At 46.1% G+C, this 19,503-nt stretch overlaps 1 protein-coding gene across 1 annotated transcript in view; it reads left to right on the plus strand.

Annotated features, from left to right (window-relative positions):
- The first annotated feature begins 11,643 nt into the window (after positions 1-11,643).
- LOC128822985 (zinc finger protein 3-like) overlaps positions 11,644-19,503 on the plus strand; it is a 120,290-nt gene continuing 112,430 nt past the window's right edge. The window contains exon 1 of the mRNA XM_054004927.1: positions 11,644-11,720. Within this exon, the coding sequence (XP_053860902.1) occupies positions 11,702-11,720 (19 nt within the window). The 5' untranslated portion in view covers positions 11,644-11,701. The remainder of the gene's footprint in view (positions 11,721-19,503) is intronic.

The raw sequence follows: 19,503 nt of genomic DNA on the forward strand, positions 1-19,503 counted from the left end.
TAGTTGACCCACACACTCTGCTAGTTGTTGTAAGTGCTGAGTTGATCTTCCGCCTTTGCCAGGCAGGATAGGTTGTACCTCAGATACCCAGACTCCCAGCATGGTAACAGATAGCTTCTTAGCTGCATGGACTAGATGACCTCCTGAGGTCTCTTCCAACCCTGATCTTCTACGATTCTATGATAGCTGGATGCACCAAACTCAGAGAATCTGGGTTCCCTGGAGTCACATCACCGATAATGCCTTTTCCTCGTAGAATCCAGCATTACTCCGTCAGTGTCGAAACGGCACAGTTCTGTAGCTGCTCTCACTCGGAAGCATAAATATCAATGCCCTCCTGCGGTTTCCACATCCTCTCCAGCCACACCAGGAATTTTCCTACACCCCACCCCCCAAAAAAACTCCCCCATCACCCTTCCAGGGGTCAACCCAACCAAGCTGAAGAACAAACCAAGAACCAGGAATATACCAACATGTCCTCTGCAGGTTCAAAACATCCAAACAGCCCGAAGCACAAATACAGCTACCTACTGAAGAAAATCGCCACAATCTAAAGGCAATTCCCGATGTTTGTTGGTCAAACTTGTCCCATTTATTGAAGTTACAAAACATGGCTGCTGGTGCGCCTCTTGCAAATAAGCTTACGAAGAAGGAAAGCTTCCCACTGTAACAATTGGTAAAACTGGAGGAGCTTGGTTTGCCGGACCGATCAGCAAAGCCAGAGCTGACAAACTACATGAAAAGGCTGCAAAACACCAAGCCTGCTGAAAGCCTTATAAGCTACTCACTGCCAGAAATACTTAATGAGGCTGTTAAGAATGCTGGAGACACAACACAGTTTATGCAAACAAACATGGCTGTCGTATCATACTTTCTATTTAAGCAAAAGATCCCACATCCTACAAACTGGAGGCCAATGTTAAGTGCATTGTTACTTGTTAACCCTGAAGTTGGACACTGGTTCCAACCAAGACCAGCAAATGCTCACTATCTTTCTGCAAGGTTTCAGAGTGGTAGCCGTGTTAGTCTGTATCAGCAAAAAGAACGAGAAGTCCTTGTGGCACCTTAGAGACTAATAAATTTATTTGAGCATAAGCTTTCAGGGGCTAAAACCCACTTCATCGGATGCATGCAGTGGAAAATACAGTAGGAATATATATACCGGTATACACAGAGGACATGAAAAAATGGGTGTTGCCATACTAACTATAACAAGCCCACCTTAACTGATTACTCTCATTATAGTTAGTATGGCAACACCCATTTTTTCATGTCCTCTGTGTATATATATATTCCTACTGTATTTTCCATTGCATGCATCCGATGAAGTGGGTTTTAGCCCACGAAAGCTTATCTTTCTGCAAGAAACTCAATGGACTGGTTAGAATCATGCGGTGCAACATTGAAAGACTCAGCAGTTGAAAAAGTGAAGAACTCTCTCACCACATTCAAAAAATGTGCATATATGTCTGATAAATGCACCAGTGCAAATGGGCGTCGAGTATTAAGTCATTGCGTGTCTTATCTTGATGTCAGGGGTAGGCCAGCAGATGCATTTCTAGATGTTCAGGTTATAGAAGACACATCGGCTGCATCTGTGACAACCCACGTCTTAGAAGAGTTAAATGCTTGTAAATTGGACCCCAAGCTGTCTGCTTGTGCATTTGATGGAGCTGCAAACTTCTCTTGAAGACATGGTGGAGTACAAGCTTTGCTCAGAAAAAAGTGTAACCCTAATCTCTCCTATACACACTGCAGAGGCCATCTTAAGTTCAGTACCCAGAAAGATAAATGGAGCAAATAATTAAGCATGTTGTATTGGAGGGGAGGAAAAGCAAAGCCAAGATTCCACCCATTTCCTACCCCTCTCCACCCCCTCTCATCCACCTGCATGGGCTGGGGGTGGAGGTGAAATGCCAGGTGTGCAACTCTTCTCCTTCTCCCATGCCTGCACCTGCAATGTGGAGAGGCAGCAGAGCGGATTGGGCGTGTGACCAGGGTCTTGCTTCCCAGTACATCCCTGCATAGCCATGTAAGGGTGGGCTACAGTCTGGTCTGTAGTGATCAAATGAAATATTAAAGCAGCCCAAAGGCAGCATTTCCCGATGGATGCAAAATTCTGTTTGCAGAGAATCTCAGGCTTCAGCTTTTTTCTTTCAGAAGCTCAGCTCTGTAGATTACCTCTAGGTGACACTACAAGCTGGAAGGTGGCACCAGGCACACCCCTGGTGCAACAGAGCATTTCACCTTAGAGTAATATCACTCTATGCCCACAGGCTAGATCGGCTGGATTTTTCTGGCCTGGCCACAGAGCTGAGCTCAACTTTTGACCAAAGACCACTAAAAAACCTCCCTGGGATAGGGGTGGTTTTATGGCAAAGCATGTGCAGGAATTAGGAGATGCAGCTTCTATTCCTGAGTCTGCTTCACATTTGCTAGGAGACCGTAGGTAAGTCACAAAGTGTCTCTGTGCCTTAGATGCCCCATCTGTGACTTAGGGATAATACTTTGCTATGTCACATGAGGCGCTATTCGGCTGCATTCCATGCTGATTGTAAACCCGCAGGCGGAAGTTGCTATAGAAGTTCAGAAGAGTATTTATGTTATTCGTGTATTATTTATTACCTTGCAAAGGAGCGAGGGGAGAGAACCCATCTCCAGGCACAGCTCAGTCAGTACTCAGAAATAATCCGATCGGCCTGTCACTTTCAATGCTTCTGTGACGGGGAGCTCGACTCACCACTAGAATGGCACCTCCTCTGGCCTTTCTGGGGATTAGCTTCACGAGGTCAATGCCCATTCCCGCGGTTACATGCGGTCTCTCCGCCTCTCTGGCCCCCCTCTAGTTCCACAAGCTGCAGCCTGCTCTTGGTGACTTAGCACTCCGGCCAGGTCACTCAGCAGTTTTCCCCTACAGGGTACCAAAGTTCTTCCACATGAACGGTCTCAGGCAGTCTTCTCTGGCACTCCCCTGAGGGTGCCACTTCCACCGTGGCTAGCAGGAGAACCCAGGCCTGCCCACTACTCCAGGTTCCAGTCCAGGAACCTTGCACTGGGCAACTGCGGTCTGCTTTCCCTCAGACCCCGTTGCTCCTCCCCTGGACTCCTTTCTACAGTTTCTGGTTCCTCCCACTGTGGGTGTAACAGCTCGAACTCCCTCCTCCCAGGGAGTAACTACAGACTACTGAACCCTGTAACAGACCTCCCTAATCCCAGGGATTCCTTCCCTGTAGCCTTATTCTGCTGCCAATTTCCTGGCTTTATAAACCTGGACCAGCTCCTCCCCCAGCTGGACTTTATCAGCAAATTAGGCCCAGCACTCCCTGACTCTCCTCCAGATGTGGCCTATAGGTTAGTTGGCCTAATTTACCCCTTCAGGCCCTGTAGGGGACAGACACCCTGTGACGCTCTATACCTTGGGGAACACCCTGCACCCCCATGTTCATCCTTATAATATGATTGTGTGCTATCCAAGGCAAAGTTTGTCACGTTGGGTGTTTTCAGAAGGCTCATGATGCATGGAGCATTGTTGTTATAGTAATGTTATAGGTTGTAATTTCATGTATATAGTTATGAGGCTGAAAATGTGTCCTCGTGGCTTAAAAAAAGCCCAGGCAAAACCCTCCAGGAGCAGAGGCCCAAACAAAAACTCTCCAAGAGCAGAGGAGCAGTTCACGCCTCATCAGGGCATGTATGAGACAAACCCAGCACAGCCTCATAGGAACAAGGACACTGGCCTAAGCAGCAACAAAGGATCTGTTGGACTCTCGAGTGAGTCACCCCGCTTCCCTTGGTCAGTTTGGGACTACGATGAGGTAATGCTCACCTGACTCTGAAGGGGCAGGGGGCAAAGCCAAGAGGGAAAAAAGAACATGATAAAAGGGAGAGATGTTTGCCATGCTCTCTCTCTTCCACCTCTATCTACAGACACCACCACCAAGCAACTGAAGTGCTGATCAAAGCGGAGAGCCTGGCTGAAGGGCAACCAGCCAGCCTGTGGTGAAAAGCATCTAAGTTTGTAAGGGCACAGAAAGTGTTAAGATCAGCATAGAATGTGTTTTGCTTTTATTTCATTTGACCAAATGTGACTTGTTGCGTTTTGACTTATAATCACTCACAATCTCTTTTGTAGTTAATACATTTGTTTGTTCTACCTGAAGCTGTGCGCTTGGTTTGAAGTGTGTCAGAGACAAGCCTGTGTGACAGACCCAGACCAGTGGGGTACAGGAGTCTGGTAGAGGGCAAATACACTGGTCACTGGATGAGTAGTTTTCTGTTCCCTAAGTGACCAGAGAAGGGGCTGCACTAGAGTAATCAGGAATCTGCTAGAACCAGTTAAGGCAGGCAGGCTAATTAGGACACTTGGAGCCAATTAAGAAGAAGCTGCTAGAATCAATTAAGGAAGGCTAATCAGGGCACCTGGGTTTTAAAAGGAGCTCACCAGTTTTTGGTGTGAGTGTGAGGAGCTGGGAGCAAGAGGCACAAGGAGCTGAGAGTGAGAGGGTGTGCTGCTGGAGGACTGAGGAGCACAAGCGTTATCAAACACCAGGAGGAAGGTCTTGTGGTGAGAATAAGGAAGGTGTTTGGAGGAGGCCATGGGGAAGTAGCCCAGGGAGTTGTAGTTGTCATGCAGCTGTTACAGGAGGCACTATAGACAGCTACAGTCCACAGGGCCCTGGGCTAGAACCCGGAGTAGAGGGCGGGCCTGGGTTCCCCCCAAACCTCCCAATTGATCTGGACTGTGGGTTCTTCCAGAGGGGAAGGTCTCTGGGCTGTTCCCCAACTCAATGGTGAATCTCTGAGACAAGAAAATCTGCCAATAAGCGCAGGACCCACCAAGATAGAGGAGGAACTTTGTCACACCTGGTACATATCAATTTCTTTGTTAAATTGATGACTCATATAAGCTTGCAGTGTCCAGTGGGCATAACTGGAAATTGCAAGATAGAGGTTCCTAGGGTTGGGTCTGGGGCTGGAGATACTGGCTAGTGTCATTCGGTTGCATGATCCAAGCAGCAGCTTGCTAAAAGTGCTCACTCATGTAGTTGGGAGCAGGTTACATGCTAGATGTTGTGCGTGAACAGTCCAGGAGTGGGGGTTCTCACAGCAAAGCAGGGTAAGGCTGGTTCCCAGAGTTGAGGATTGGAGTGACCTAGCAAATCACCGGTCCAGATAACACCATGGGAATGTTACACATCCCATCACAGCTTCTATAAAAACAGCTATCACATAGAACTAAATAAGAGCCTTATTACAAAAGACAGAGAGAAAACAACACAGGACATCAAGCAAAGTTATTGCGATACTAGATTGTATCTTTATATAAAATTTATTATATAACAGATGCATGTGTGCTGTATGAGTGCCGCATACAAACATAAACAGCTCTATTCATCTTTGATATAACTGATAAGTTAATGGACTCAGTGTTAAGCATCTCTATATAGCTGGGTTTTCCTTGAAAATATAGAAGACCCTCCACACATCTCTGGAGATATATGGCAATACAGGCCGTATATCAGAGGGGCGATTCAGGAGGGAGCTTAGTAGTGAAAATCCTAGCTGGTCTTCAGGCCAATTGTTTGGTTTTAAATCTGATCTTTCATTTTCCACCAGAAGTTTCCAGCATCCGCTGTAAGGAAAGTTTGGCCTTAACTATGGTCTAATTGTATAACCCTCACTCACGCTGATTATCTAGCTAACTATTAGTTTTACACTACTGCCCATCACCATAAGTATCTGAGTAGCTTTCATGTAAAATCAATAGCAACTGCAGAGTCCCTAGAAGACATCATGGAGTCTCTGGATTGTACCTCACTATGCAGAGTCCCACTTGTTTCAACAAGACAACTTGTTTAGTACAAAAACAATGAGGAGTCTGATGGCACCTTAAAGACTAACAGATTTATTTGGGCATAAGCTTTTGTGGTTAAAAATAAAATAAATCTGTTAGTCTTTAAGGTGCCACCGGACTCCTCATTTTTTTTGTGGATACAGACTAAAACGGCTACCCTCTGATACTTGTTTAGTATGACACTATCTCTGTGAGTAAGGGCGGCACAACTGGTCTCCTCATCGCAGTTTTATTTGTCTTTGGCTGAGAGTGCAGATCTTAGCTAAATGCAATTGTTTCATATTTTTAACTCCTTGCTCAGACCAGATCTCCCAGATCTCAGGTGGAGTCATGTTAATGGTCAAGATTAATATTTCTCATCAGTCATGGCCCTTGCTTCTCATCCTTTTCCCTGCCACGCATTCTTGCTGTTTTTTTGAAGTCTCCCAGGCCGATGTCCATTATCCATGAGGTGCCTGCCCTCATGTTTCTTCATGTTGGCTGATACTTTGTCTTGGATGAACTGGTTATGATGCCAGCTTGTCTGGATGGCCCTTTAAATCAGCACTCCAACTCTAGAAAGTGCCAGACACACAGATGGTGGAACAATATTAATAATATCCATTTTTCCTTTGTTGCGATGAATTCATCCCAACCTCCTGTCCTTTTGTTTATTTATATAGGTTGATCAAAGGCACTCAGACTTCTGAGAGTACAAAACTGAAACACGTTAGCTAAAGTAGCAAATAACACATTGATCCAATGTTAGTTAAAGGACTGATCTAAAAATCCAGTAAATGTCTCAATAAAATCTACACTCACCATAAAGATCCTTTCCTCTGATCACCATCACTTCCAGCAAATAAGTCTGCAATGGAAAACAGATGGGGATTGCAGTGTGCCTGGAAGGTCAACAAACTTGGGGGTTTGTCAAACCCGCTGTGGGAGGATCAGCCTGTTCACCCAGCGGGGGGTGGTTCTTAGTGAGGCAGCCTATTCCAGTACACCAACCATAGGACTAGGAGCCACCATGGTCCATCTGCATGACCCAAGTGTTCCCCTACACATGGAGAACCCTCAAGTGGCTGGTTAAACCAGTTTACAGCTGCTGTGTGTGGCTGGAAAGGCACAACACTCAGGTATATGGGTATGTCTGGCATGACATGTCTAGTAGCCCCCTCAATGTACCAGACAATGTACAAACACCTGCAAAAAAGGCATGCTCCTGCCTCGGAGATTATGACTCATACCTTCAGATCAGTGCTGCTCCATTGAAGCTGAAGATGTGGCCCATTATTCTTATTTTATTTCTGTTTCATATGTATTTTCCTTGTGTATCATTTTCTGCTCATATCAGGGCTTTCATCATCTCCTATCCTCACAAAGAGCCCAATTATGCCACCTTCTACTACATCTGTCACATTCATTTACTACATTAAGTAGTAAATTACTCTGTAAGAGCCCTGGAGGGCCTGATTCAAAGCCCATTGAAGTAACTGGAAAGACTCCAAAATCATGTTGACTCTTCCCCAACAAATTATGTTCATCTGTGTGTCTGACAATTCTGTTCTTTACTAGAGTTTCAACCAGTTTGCCAAGTACTGAAGTCAGGCTTCCTGGCCTCTAATTGCCGGGATCACCTCTGAAGCCCTTTTTAAAAATTGGCGTCCATTAGCTATCCTCCAGTCATCTGGTACAGAAGCTGATTTAAATGCTAGGTTGCAGACTACAGTTAGTAGTTCTGAAAATTCACATTTGAGTTCCTTCAGAACTCTTGGGTGAATCCCATCTGGTCCTGGTGACTTATTACTGTTTAATTTATCAATTTGTTCCAAAACCTCCTCTAATGACACCTCAATCTGGGACAGTTCCTCAGATTTGTCACCTAAAAAGAATGGCTCAGGATTGGGAATCTCCCTCACATCCTCAGCCGTGAAGACCGATGCAAAGAATTCATTTAGTTTCTCCGCAATGGCCTTATCGTCCTTGAGTGCTCCTTTAGCACCTCGATCGTCCAGTGGCCTCACTGGTTGTTTAGCAGGCTTCCTGCTTTTGATGTACTTAAAAAAAAATTTTTTTTTTTTGCTATTTGTGACGTTGTGCAGTCTATATGGTTTTATAAAAACTTGATAATAAGTCAATATAATGTAACTGAGATAGTTTTAGAGAAAATACGGTAATAAGTGAATGTAACGTAACTGGGATATGCCTCATGCAAAAGGTCTCTTGTAAGGTATCATTACAAAGCTTATAATCTACTGAGTATGATCATCTAATTTGTATAAATGTACCACTCTTGTATCTAAAACTAGAAATATAAAATGTAACTCTGAGGGCCTATTGTAATTGTGTAAAGTGTGGACCATTAATGATGGTTTGAAATCTTGATGACTCCCATTGTCTGCAGATGGCTGTATTTACCTGTGAGTCTTCCTGTATATGTGTGTGCTGGCAAGTGAGTAATGAAGTCTTGCAGTGACATGTGATCATGTCACCTGAACTGAAATCCATCTTTAACCTGGTGCTTTTCCAGTGAGGGGGGGTGGAAAACCAGAGAGACAAAGAGTTCCCGCCTTATGCAAAAGATATATAAAGGGGGGAAGAGAACAGAGAGAGAGAGGAGCCATCATGAAGAATCCCCTAGCTACCACCTGAGCTGCAACCAGAGCTGTACCAGGGGAAAGAATTGTGCCCAGGCCTGGAAGATGTCCAGTCTGAGAAAAACTTACTGAAGCATCTCTGAGGGTGAGATTATCTGTATTTAGTTTGATTAGGCATAGATTTGCGCATTTTATTTTATTTTGCTTGGTGACTTACTTTGTTCTGTCTGTTACTACTTTGAACCACTTAAATCCTACTGTCTGTATTTAATAAAATCACTTTTTATTTAGTAATTTACTCAGAGTATGTATTAATACCTGGGGGAGCAAACAGCTGTGCATATCTCTCTATCAGTGTTATAGAGGGCGAACAATTTATGAGTTTGCCCTGCATAAGCTTTATGCAGGGTAAAACGGATTTATCTGGGTTTAGACCCCACTGGGAGTTGGGCATCTGAGTGCCAAAGACAAGCACACTACTGTGAGCTGTTTTCAGGTAAACTTGCAGCTTTGGGACAAGTGATTCAGACCCTGGATCTGTGTCTGGAGCCAAACAGGAGTGTCTGGCTCAGCAAGACAGGGTGCTGGAGTCCTGAGCTGGCAGGGAAAACAGGAGCAGGGGTAGTCTTTGCACATCGGGTGGCAGCTCCCAAGGGGGTTTCTGTGATCCAACCCGTCACACTATTACCTTTTGAGTCTTTGTCTAGCTGTTCTTTAAATTCTTTTTTGGCTTCCTAATTATATTTTGACACTTCACTTGACAGAGTTTATGCGTCTTTCTATTTTTCTCACTAGGATTTAACTTCCACTTTTTAAAGGATGTCTTGTTGCCTCTCACTGCTTCTTTTACTTTGTTGTTTAGCCACGGTGGAACTTTTTTGGTTCTCTTAGTATGTTTTTTAATTTGGGGCATACATTTAAATTGAGCCTCTATTATGGTGTCTTTAAAATGTTTCCATGCAGCTTGCAGTGATTTCACTTTTGGCCCTGCACCTTTTAATTTCTGTTTAACTTCTTCATTTTTGTGTAGTGCCCTTTTCTGAAATTAAATGCTACCGTGTTGGGATGCTGTGGTATTTTCCCCGCCAAAGGGATGTTACATTTAATTATATTATGGTCACTATTACCAAGAGGTCCAGCTATATTCACCTCTTGGACCAGGTCCTGTGCTCCACTTAGGACTAAATCAAGAATTGCCTCTCCACTTCTGGGTGCCAGGACTAGCTGCTCCAAGAAGCAGTCATTTAAAGTGTCAAGAAACTTTCTCTCTGCATCCAGTCCTGAGGTGACATCTACCCAGTCAATATGGGATAGTTGAAATTCCCCATTATTATTGAGTTTTTTTTATTTTTATAGCCTCTCTAATCTCCCTGAGCATTTCAGTCACGATCACCATCCTGGTCAGGTGGTCAGTAATATATCCCTACTGCTATATTCTTATTGTTGGAGCATGGAATTTCTATCCAAAAGAGATTCTATGGGACTGTTTGGTTCATTTTTTTTTTTTACTTCATTTGACTCTGCTTCCTTTCATATATAGTGCCACACCCTAACCAGCACGACCTGTTCTGTCCTTCTGATATATTTTGTATCCTGACATTACTGTGTCCCATTGATTATCCTTATTCCACCAAGTTTCTGTGATGCCTGTTATATCACTAACCTCATGCACGAGGCACTCTAGTTCACCCATCTGATTATTTAGACTTCTAGCATTTGTATATAAGGACTTTAAAAAAACTGTCATTTTTTAGCTGTCTGCCATTACATGATGTCATTGAATGGGACTCTTTTTTAATTGACTGTTTCTCATCAGATCCTACCTGTATTTTATCATCTTCCATCCTCTCCTCCTTACTAAGACATAGAGAATCTCCATTAATAGATAGATTTTCTTTGCTCATAGATGTGGCTTTTCTGGACATAAGAATGACCTATTGGGTCACACCCATGGTCCTGTATCCTGTCTTCCAACAGTTGCTGGTGCCGGATGGTCCAAAAGTAATGAACAGAACAGGGCAATTTATCAAGTGAGCCAACCCATTGTCCAGTCCCAGCTTCTGACAGTTGAAGGTTTAGGAACACCCACAGCGTGGGGTTACATCCCTGACTATTTTGGCTAATAGCCATTGAAGGCTCTATTCTCCAGAAATTTATCTAATTCTTTTTTGAACCTGATTCACTATTCTTTTGGCTTTCACAACCTCCCCTGATGAGTTCCACATTTGGACTGTGCATTGTATGAAGTACTTCCTTATGTTAGTTTTAAACCTGCTGCCTATTAACTTAATTGGGTGACCCCTGGTTCTTGTGTTATGCCAAGGGGTAAATAAGTTTCCTATTCACCTTCTCAACATCATTTGTGATTTCCTAGACCTCTATTATGTCCCCCCCTAGACACAGACCTCGATACCCAGGCTCAGGGCACCTGCTGGGCAGGCATGCTTATGAGAAGAATAGCTATGCTTTACTTATGGCAAACCCTTCTGCTTTCCTTCTTAAGTGGGATGGGCTCTTGGAATCCTGCCTGCCAAGCGCTGAGCCCACTCAGCTGCTCTGTGACCTGCACTTCCTGTCCTAAACTCTTGGCTAGTGCTCAGCAGCGGCTCCCTGCCCCAGAGGTGGCTGCACATCATTGCTGGTGTGTGCACTTGATTTAGTTGGGATTGGTCGTACTCTGAGCAGGGGGTTGGACCTCCTGAGGTCCCTTCCAACCCTGATAGTCTAGGATTCACTAGGCCCCATCCTGCTGCCATCAAGGTGGGGTTTCCCATTGGCGTCACTGGGCGCCGGAGAGGGCCATGGCTGCGTGAGATGGTCTCTGACCAAGAGGGGAACACTTGGTGGACACCCACAGTGGGTCAGCCCTAGCCACCTAAACACTGGCGGCGTCCAACTCCGAGAGAGAGAGCAGGGACTGCCGGGAACTGGAGTCCGTTACTCTCCCGAGTCTCCTCCCACAGCTCGACCCGCGAAGGGAGGGAGAACTACGTTTCCCGTGGGGCACCGCGAGAGGGGCAGTAGTACAGGGACGGGCACGCAGCAGCGCCGGCCGGAGTCGGAGGTGGGCGGGGCGCGGGGCCAGGAGCGTGCGTGCCGGGATGGTGCCGCTGGCTCTGGGTGGGCGTGGCCTGGAACGCGGCTGCGGCGACTGTTGGGGGCGGGGCCGGCGAGGGGGCGGGGCTGCGGCTGGTGGTGTTGCTAGTGCTCGGCTCGCGGCGCGCGCAGCGGAGGGACCGTGACCCTGAGGCGACTGGGCGGTCGGGCAATGGCTCAGCTGGGACAAGGTGGGGACCCGACGGGCGGGGGGTCTGCGTGCGTGTGCCCTGCCCAGGAGCGGCCGGGGTGAGCCGGGGGGTGCGCGTGTGGCGGGCTGCCGGGGGTGTGTGCGTGTCTGGGGGGAGGCGGGGGGCTGCCGGGGGTGTGTGCGTGTCTGGGGGGGGCGGGGGGCTGCCGGGGGTGTGTGCGCGGGGCTGGGAGTTGGGGGGGGGCTTCATGCCAGAAGGCAGCACCAGATCCTCTCATCTGACCCCCTGTAAATCAAAAGCCACAGATTCCCCCCACCCCCCAGCCCTGCACTAAACCCAGCCACCCGGAATGAGACCCGAGTATGACCGCCCGCAGGGGGTAGAGTTATTATGCGCTAGACACAGCGTGTCTGCCTTTTGGAGTGACTGGATTGCGCAAAAGGGCATCATGCCGTGTTCTCAGATCACTGGTTATCCCAGCATTGGCCGATAGCTCTCCGATGGAAGGATCCATTCCCCCACCCTTTGCAGATTTTATCCCACTAAGGTGCACTTTGCTGTTCCTTAAAGTGTATTTTAGTCACCACTGGATACTGCTGTCTTGAGACATTTAAAAAACAAACAAACATGACCACTCGGTATGGGTGTGGGTGTCTTTGTTCCCTCTGAGGACACATTAATTTGGCATTAGTTGGCTTTGCCCTTGGTAATGTGTTTATCCTCCTCATCTCTCTTGTTTTTTGCCAATAAGTGTCAGATCTGGTCTGGTGACATCTCATTCCAGTTCTCCTTCTCCCTGGCCCAGTAACTGATGCTCCTTTTATGAGGTTGTCCGACTGCTCAGGTGGTGATGAGCTGAGCTCTCATGCAACAAGGGAGAAGGGTGAGAGCAGTCATTTGAAAAATATATGGGGGGAGGAATGTGGCCTATGAAGATCCTGGAATCACAGATGGGAGTAAACACTATGTTCTCTTGTAATCTGTTTAGCACATAATGCAGCCTATAAGAAGATATTAAGGGGAATGTTGATGACTGGCAATAAATGCATTGATTGGCAGATAAATTACTGAATGCATTGCTTTACGTGGCGAAGCGAACACTTCAATGGTTTCTCTTTTCAGATAAATCCCAGAGAGAATTAATCTGGTCCTAATGTAGAAGGACAACATAAGAAACTCTTTGTGGTGATTTGACAGGTTCTGAGGGGGGGCATTCAATATGAAAAAGGCAAAAAACGTAAATAGGCAAACATATTTTTCATGCAAGGTGTAACTTACCTAAAGTAATACGCTGCCGTAGAATAAATACTAACAAGGATTAGGCATCTATATAAATAGGGATAGCATTTACACTTACTGTCTAGCCTAAAAAAAATAAAGGCTATAATACTTCATGGCACAAGCTCACCACCAGCTGGAGTCAATGAGCCAGAGTATCCAATGGTATTACGTAATTAGATGCATTATGGCGTTGGAATGCTTTCATCTGAAGCATTGAGTATTGGCTGTTGTCCCTGCTAACAGACTAGATGACTTATTAATTTGTTTTGATATGAGAGTTCCATTGTTAGGCTTGATTCTGCAAAGACCTGTCTCCTGCTGAAGCCAAAATTGCATACATGTGATAAGCTTTTGTAGGATTTGGCTCGTTTTAGGATATCGAAGCTCTTATAAATGTCATTGATTGTAAGAACTCTTTGTAAAGAGAATATTTTGGCTAGTACTGAATGTAGTCACCTGAAACCTAGCAACTGCTTAATAGCACATGCACAGCTGCTTGGGACAAGAAGTGAAGAATACCTTGTATTGACATTAAAGGAGTTTAAAAACAATATACTGGTAATTATCCATGTTCCTAAGATATATTTACACTGAATTATGTGAGGCCATTGTAACTTTTTTATTTGTCTTGACTTTCTGAATCTAGAAAACGAACATGTAAACGTAGCCGTACGTCATTCTTTCAACATTAAACATGGAGATTGGAGTTGTAGCATGCTATTTGAAAAATCGAATGAGGCACCAAAAGGGCTGCACAACTATTCCAGTTTTCACAAAACACTAAAATTTAATTCTAGAATGTAGTCAGGATCCAATATTGTGGATTATCTGGCTGCTAATTTTTCTTGTAGAGATTCATCAATTCTAAACCAGATGGGACCATTGTGATCATCTAATCTGACCTCCTGTATAACACAGGACAAAACTTCCACAAAGTAATTCCTAGGTACATTGTCAGGTTAAAAATTGTTTGCTTTTTAAAAAGCTTCCTGACCGGTGTTACTAAATACCTAAGATTAATAATGAATTTTTAAAACATCTAATTTATGAAGTTTACACTTTTAATTGTAGACAGTGGGAATAAAGTGTCAAAATCGCTTGGTTTTACACTTGCTTTTAGGTCAGTTTCACTTTGTGCTAGTGCCTGATTTCCAGAATTCTCATGCAACTGCAGCCCAAAGTGCAACATCATAAAATCCAAACACCAGACCTTATTCAACAAACATCTCATTGAATGAATGTATTTGAACAAAGCATGAAGGGAAAATGTGCAGGATTTTTGGTTCTTGTCTCCTGAAATGATGCTAGATAGAAGAACATTAGAAACAGGTTTTTTAAATACTAAATTTTAATGGGAAAATATTTTGATAAGATTTTTTGCTATTGCAGCTATGTAGTATGATATCCTTATCAAAAACCAATATAGTGAATTAGATTTTTTAAATTAGAATCTTTATATATATGGTTCTCTTGTTTTTGCTTTTAAACTCCTTAATTATGATAGCTTTCCTTTGGCCAAATGCCAAAGCAAAACATGCCTTGCACATACATGATTAATTTACTTCTGCGAAGCTTTCATCCCATAGCATTGTCATTGTAAACAGATACTTGCTGTCTCCATTTTAAAACCAGTTTTTGGAGCCTAATTAATACACAACCCTCAGCCTTTTGGACTGTTATCATTTTAGGTTTTTAATGTCCCTGCAACTGCCTGTGGCTAACAAACACCCACTTTAGCCATTAATCTGCAGTGCCCAAGAGGAACAACAGGAAACCATTTGACTCCAGGCTAAATAGCACTAGCTTGCTAATATTGACTTTTCCTTTTTTTCCCTCTCAGATTAAGAGTTGTAGGATGCTTTCCAAAGAATAACATCACACGTAGGCATTTGTAGAAAGGAAACTCACTAATCTAAATTCTGTTTCCATCATGGTTTTCCATTTCTTTCCTTTTCTGCTCATTTACTTTTTCCTCAGTTTCCTCTTTTTGTCAGGTTTTTTTGTTGATCCCGTCTCATATTTCTATTGCTGAGAAATTAGCTCTTTCAAGTTTACAAGGTACAACAGCATCCTGTTCTCCCCCCCTCCCAGCCCCCCGTCTTCACTCCTCCTCATCTGTAGGCCACATACTTGACTAAATGAAACACTAGCCTATTCTGCTATGAGCATTTCCCCCCCTCTCCTTGGTCCCATTTTTCATGTCTGAATTCTTTTTATTTTCTCTTTGCTCTCCCAAGATTGAGTTTGGGCATGTACAGACTTCTCAAAAAGGGGTCCCAGGGCAGGGTTTTTTTGAGCAGAACATCTCCCACATGGAGCTCACTGTAGGGTCCCAACCTCAGTTGGGAGTAGGTGGGCTGCGTGTTTTCATTAGCTGACTTTACATAGTGTCGGAATATGCTTCTCGAGTGGTATGAAAACAAGCTTCTTTCACTGAAGATCTGATATAATCCTCTTATAAGGCCCCTGTCACCATAGTGCCTGAGAACCTGTTGTGGAGAGCAATGCTCCAGCCGGGGAGTGGGGTTGGGTGCTTGCCCCGCTCCGTGCGGCTCCCGGAAGCAGCAGCATGTCCCCCCTCCATCTCCTAAGCGTAGGGGCAGCCAGGGTGCTCTGCACACTGCCCCCACAGCTCCCACTGGCCAGCAACCACAGCCAATGGGAGCTGCAGGGACAGTGCCTGCGGACAGGGTAGCGCGCAGAGCTGCCTGGCTGTGCCTCCGCATAGGAGCCAGAGGGAGGACATGCCACTGCTTCCGGGAGCTGCTTGAGGTAAGCGCTGCCCAGAGCCAGCACCCCTCATCCCCTCTTGTGCCCCAACCCCCTGCCCCAGCCCTGATCCCTCTCCCACCCTCCAAATTCCTCAGTTCCAATCCTCCTGCACCCTCACCCCCAGCCCCACCCCAGAACCCGCACCCCCAGCCGAAGCCCTCACCCCCTCCTGCACCCCAACCCCTAATTTTGTGCGCATTCATGGCCTGCCGTATGATTTCCATACCCGGATGTGGCCCTCGGGCCAAAAAAATTGCCCACCCCTGCTCTAATGGATGTCTGATTACTTGAGCATGCTCAGTGGAGTAATCTTAACTTTATCAGTGTTGGCTATATGTGATATTAAGTTCTGGGGGTGGGTAAATGGAGAGTCTCCATAATGGGAATATGGATGTCATTCTGTGCCTGAGAAGAGGGATTATTATACTGGTGTCAAGCAGGACAAACTGCAAAGCTGTTATCTGAACAGCAAGTGGCGAAAACTTGTTTGACTTGTGGAACTGCAGTAATTCTGGATGTGCAGACCCCTGTGAGCAGTCCCATTGATTTCAGTGGGGGCTCTGCCAGCATAGTGGTGCACTTGCACTGAGCTTATCGCAGAATCGGGCCTTGGTTGGTGGCTATGATCCTTGATGTGGACTGGTAGTGGTGGCTGTGTATACACGGAAGATTATGACAGATGAGCTGTTTCACTTGGAAAAGATGCTGCAGTGCAACTGTACTGTAGTTTTCTCATTTTTGTTGTTGTAAAGTTGCATTTAAAGATAAAACTAAAATAGGGGCATTGATGAAATTGTCTTCTAAAGGCTGACAGTGGAACTAATAGAAGATCTTTCTCCTTACAAAACCTTTAAAGCACGCTTCTCCAAGCAACAATGACAAATTGAGCACAACTAATTGTCAGAAAGCAAAGAGAAGAAATATTCTGAAATCACTCCATATGCATTTCAGTGGCCAAAGAAGATTATTATAAAGCTGAAGGACAAAAATCCTAGCCATAACTCGCTGCAGGTGTATTTTGGGGATAGCAAAAGCATCTCAAAGTGCAAAGAAGGCCATAGGGAATTAGCAGTTCAATTAAATAAGAGGCTGTAAGGTAAGGCAATACTTTGGTATTAGTTTCTTAAAACTGAACCTAAGATGTACTGGCAACCAAATCTTCAAAAAAATTAAAACCGCTACATTATTAGTATTTGTTAGTGAAGAATCCTTGGTGCTCTTTAAGCCAGACTTGCGGAGAGGCTTGAAAAATGCATTACTATGGTCTATTGCACACTGGAGTGTACAAGTCAACAGATGTCTGCCATGTCAACTTAGGCAAACATGTTGATGCTTTGAATTATTTCTGAGGTAAAAAGGACAAATGTTAAATGATATGTAACAGTCTATAAGGATCCCTGGTTAAAAGAACTGCTGTTCTGTGTAGATTCAGGTGATGTAGTGAACTAAAAAAGACGGTTACTCACCGTTGTAACTGTTGTTCTTCGAGATGTGTTGCTCATATCCATTCCATTAGGTGTGTGCGCGCCGCGTGCACGATCGTCGGAAGATTTTCTACCCTAGCAACACCGGCGGGTCGGCTGTGGAGCCCCCTAGAGTGGCGCCTTCATGGCGCTGAATATATACCCCAGCCGACCCGGCGCCCCCTCAGTTCCTTCTTGCCGGCTACTCCGACAGTGGGGACGGGGGGCGGGTTTGGAATGGATATGAGCAACACATCTCGAAGAACAACAGTTACAACGGTGAGTAACCGTCTTTTCTTCTTCGAGTGCTTGCTCATATCCATTCCATTAGGTGACTCCCAAGCCCAACTTAGGTGGTGGGGTCGGAGTGAGACATTGCTGTGTGCAAAACCGCTGATCCGAAAGCAGCATCGTCTCTGGACTGCTGCACTAGTGCATAGTGAGCTGCAAATGTGTGGACTGATGACCAAACCGCCGCTCTACAAATGTCCTGGATCGGAACATGTGCCAGGAAAGCAGTCGAGGAAGCTTGGGCCCTCGTGGAGTGAGCGGTGAGGTGCGGTGCTGAGACACCTGCCAGGTCATAGCAAGTCCGGATGCAAGACGTAATCCAGGAGGATAGGCGTTGTGAGGAGACCGGTGAGCCTTTCATTCGGTCGGCCACTGCAACGAAGAGTTGCGTCGTCTTTCTAAAGTGCTTTGTGCGGTCAATATAGAAGGCCAGGGCCCTACGTACGTCCAGGGAATGCAAACGTTGATCCTGGCGAGTGGCATGTGGTTTAGGATGAAAGACCGGGAGAAATATATCCTGGTTGATATGAAAAGGAGAAACCACCTTAGGGAGAAAGGCAGGATGTGGACGAAGCTGCACTTTATCCTTGTGAAAAACTGTGTAAGGGGGCTCAGATGTAAGCGCCCTGAGTTCAGAAACACGCCTTGCTGAGGTGATGGCTACGAGGAAGGCTGTCTTCCAGGATAGGTACAGAAGTGAACAGGTGGCCAGTGGCTCGAATGGAGGACCTGTGAGCTTGGAGAGAACCAGGTTGAGGTCCCACGTCGGGACGGGCTGACGTTGTTGTGGGTACATCCGGTCTAAGCCCTTGAGGAATCTAACGACCATCGGGTTAGAGAATACCGAGGACGCGAGTTCCCCTGGGTGAAAGGCCGATATAGCGGCCAGGTGAACTCTAATTGAAGATATCGCCAACCCCTGCTGTTTTAGGGAGAGGAGATATTCCAAAATGAGGGGAATGGGTGCCTGCAACGGGGACGTGGCTCGTTGTTCGCACCAACAGGAGAACCGCTTCCACTTGACCAGGTACGTGGTGCATGTTGAGGGCTTCCTACTGCTCAGCAGAATCTGTTGGACAGAGAGCGAGCATTGCTGCTCTGCCTGGGTGAACCATGGAGCAGCCACGCCGTGAGGTGGAGTGATTGCAGGTCGGGGTGACGCAACCGGCCGTGGTCCTGAGAGATGAGATCCGGACATAACGGAAGCGGGATCGGAGTCTGAACCGAGAGTTCCAACAGTGTGGTGTACCAATGTTGTCTCGGCCACGCTGGAGCGATCAGAATTACCTGTGCCTGGTCTCTGCGCAATTTGAGCAGTACCTTGTGGACCAGAGGAAACGGAGGGAAGGCATAAAACAGGTGGTCTTTCCAGGGAAGGAGAAACGCATCCGAGAGGGAGCCCGGAGCTCGACCTTGTAGGGAGCAGAACACATGGCACTTCCTGTTGTCTCGAGATGCAAACAGGTCTATCTGGGGAAACCCCCACCTCCGGAAGATGGAATGTATGATGTCCGGATGGATAGACCACTCGTGTGTCTGGAAGGACCTGCTGAGTCGGTCCGCTAGAGTGTTCTGGACTCCAGGGAGGAACGATGCCGTGAGATGGATTGAGTGGGCGATGCAGAAGTCCCACAGGCGAATGGCCTCTTGGCATAGAACTGACGAACGTGCTCCTCCTTGCTTGTTGATGTAAAACATGGCCGTGGTGTTGTCGATGAGAACTAACACACAACGGCCACGTAGTTGATTGAGAAATGCCTGGCACGCCAGGCGCACCACCATCAGCTCCCGAACATTGATGTGCAGGGCTAACTGGGGTGCAGTCCACAGGCCCTGGGTATGGTGTTCGTTGAGATGGGCGCCCCAACCCAGAGATGAAGCGTCTGTGACCAGATGCAGAGAGGGTTGTGGGGCGTGAAATGGCATCCCTTCGCAGACCACATTGTGATCTAGCCACCAGGTGAGGGAGGTCAGGACCGAGTTCGGGACCGTGACCACCATGTTCAGGCTGTCCC

Source organism: Malaclemys terrapin, chromosome 15, assembly GCF_027887155.1.
Source record: "Malaclemys terrapin pileata isolate rMalTer1 chromosome 15, rMalTer1.hap1, whole genome shotgun sequence".
Classification (NCBI taxonomy): Eukaryota; Metazoa; Chordata; order Testudines; family Emydidae; genus Malaclemys; species Malaclemys terrapin.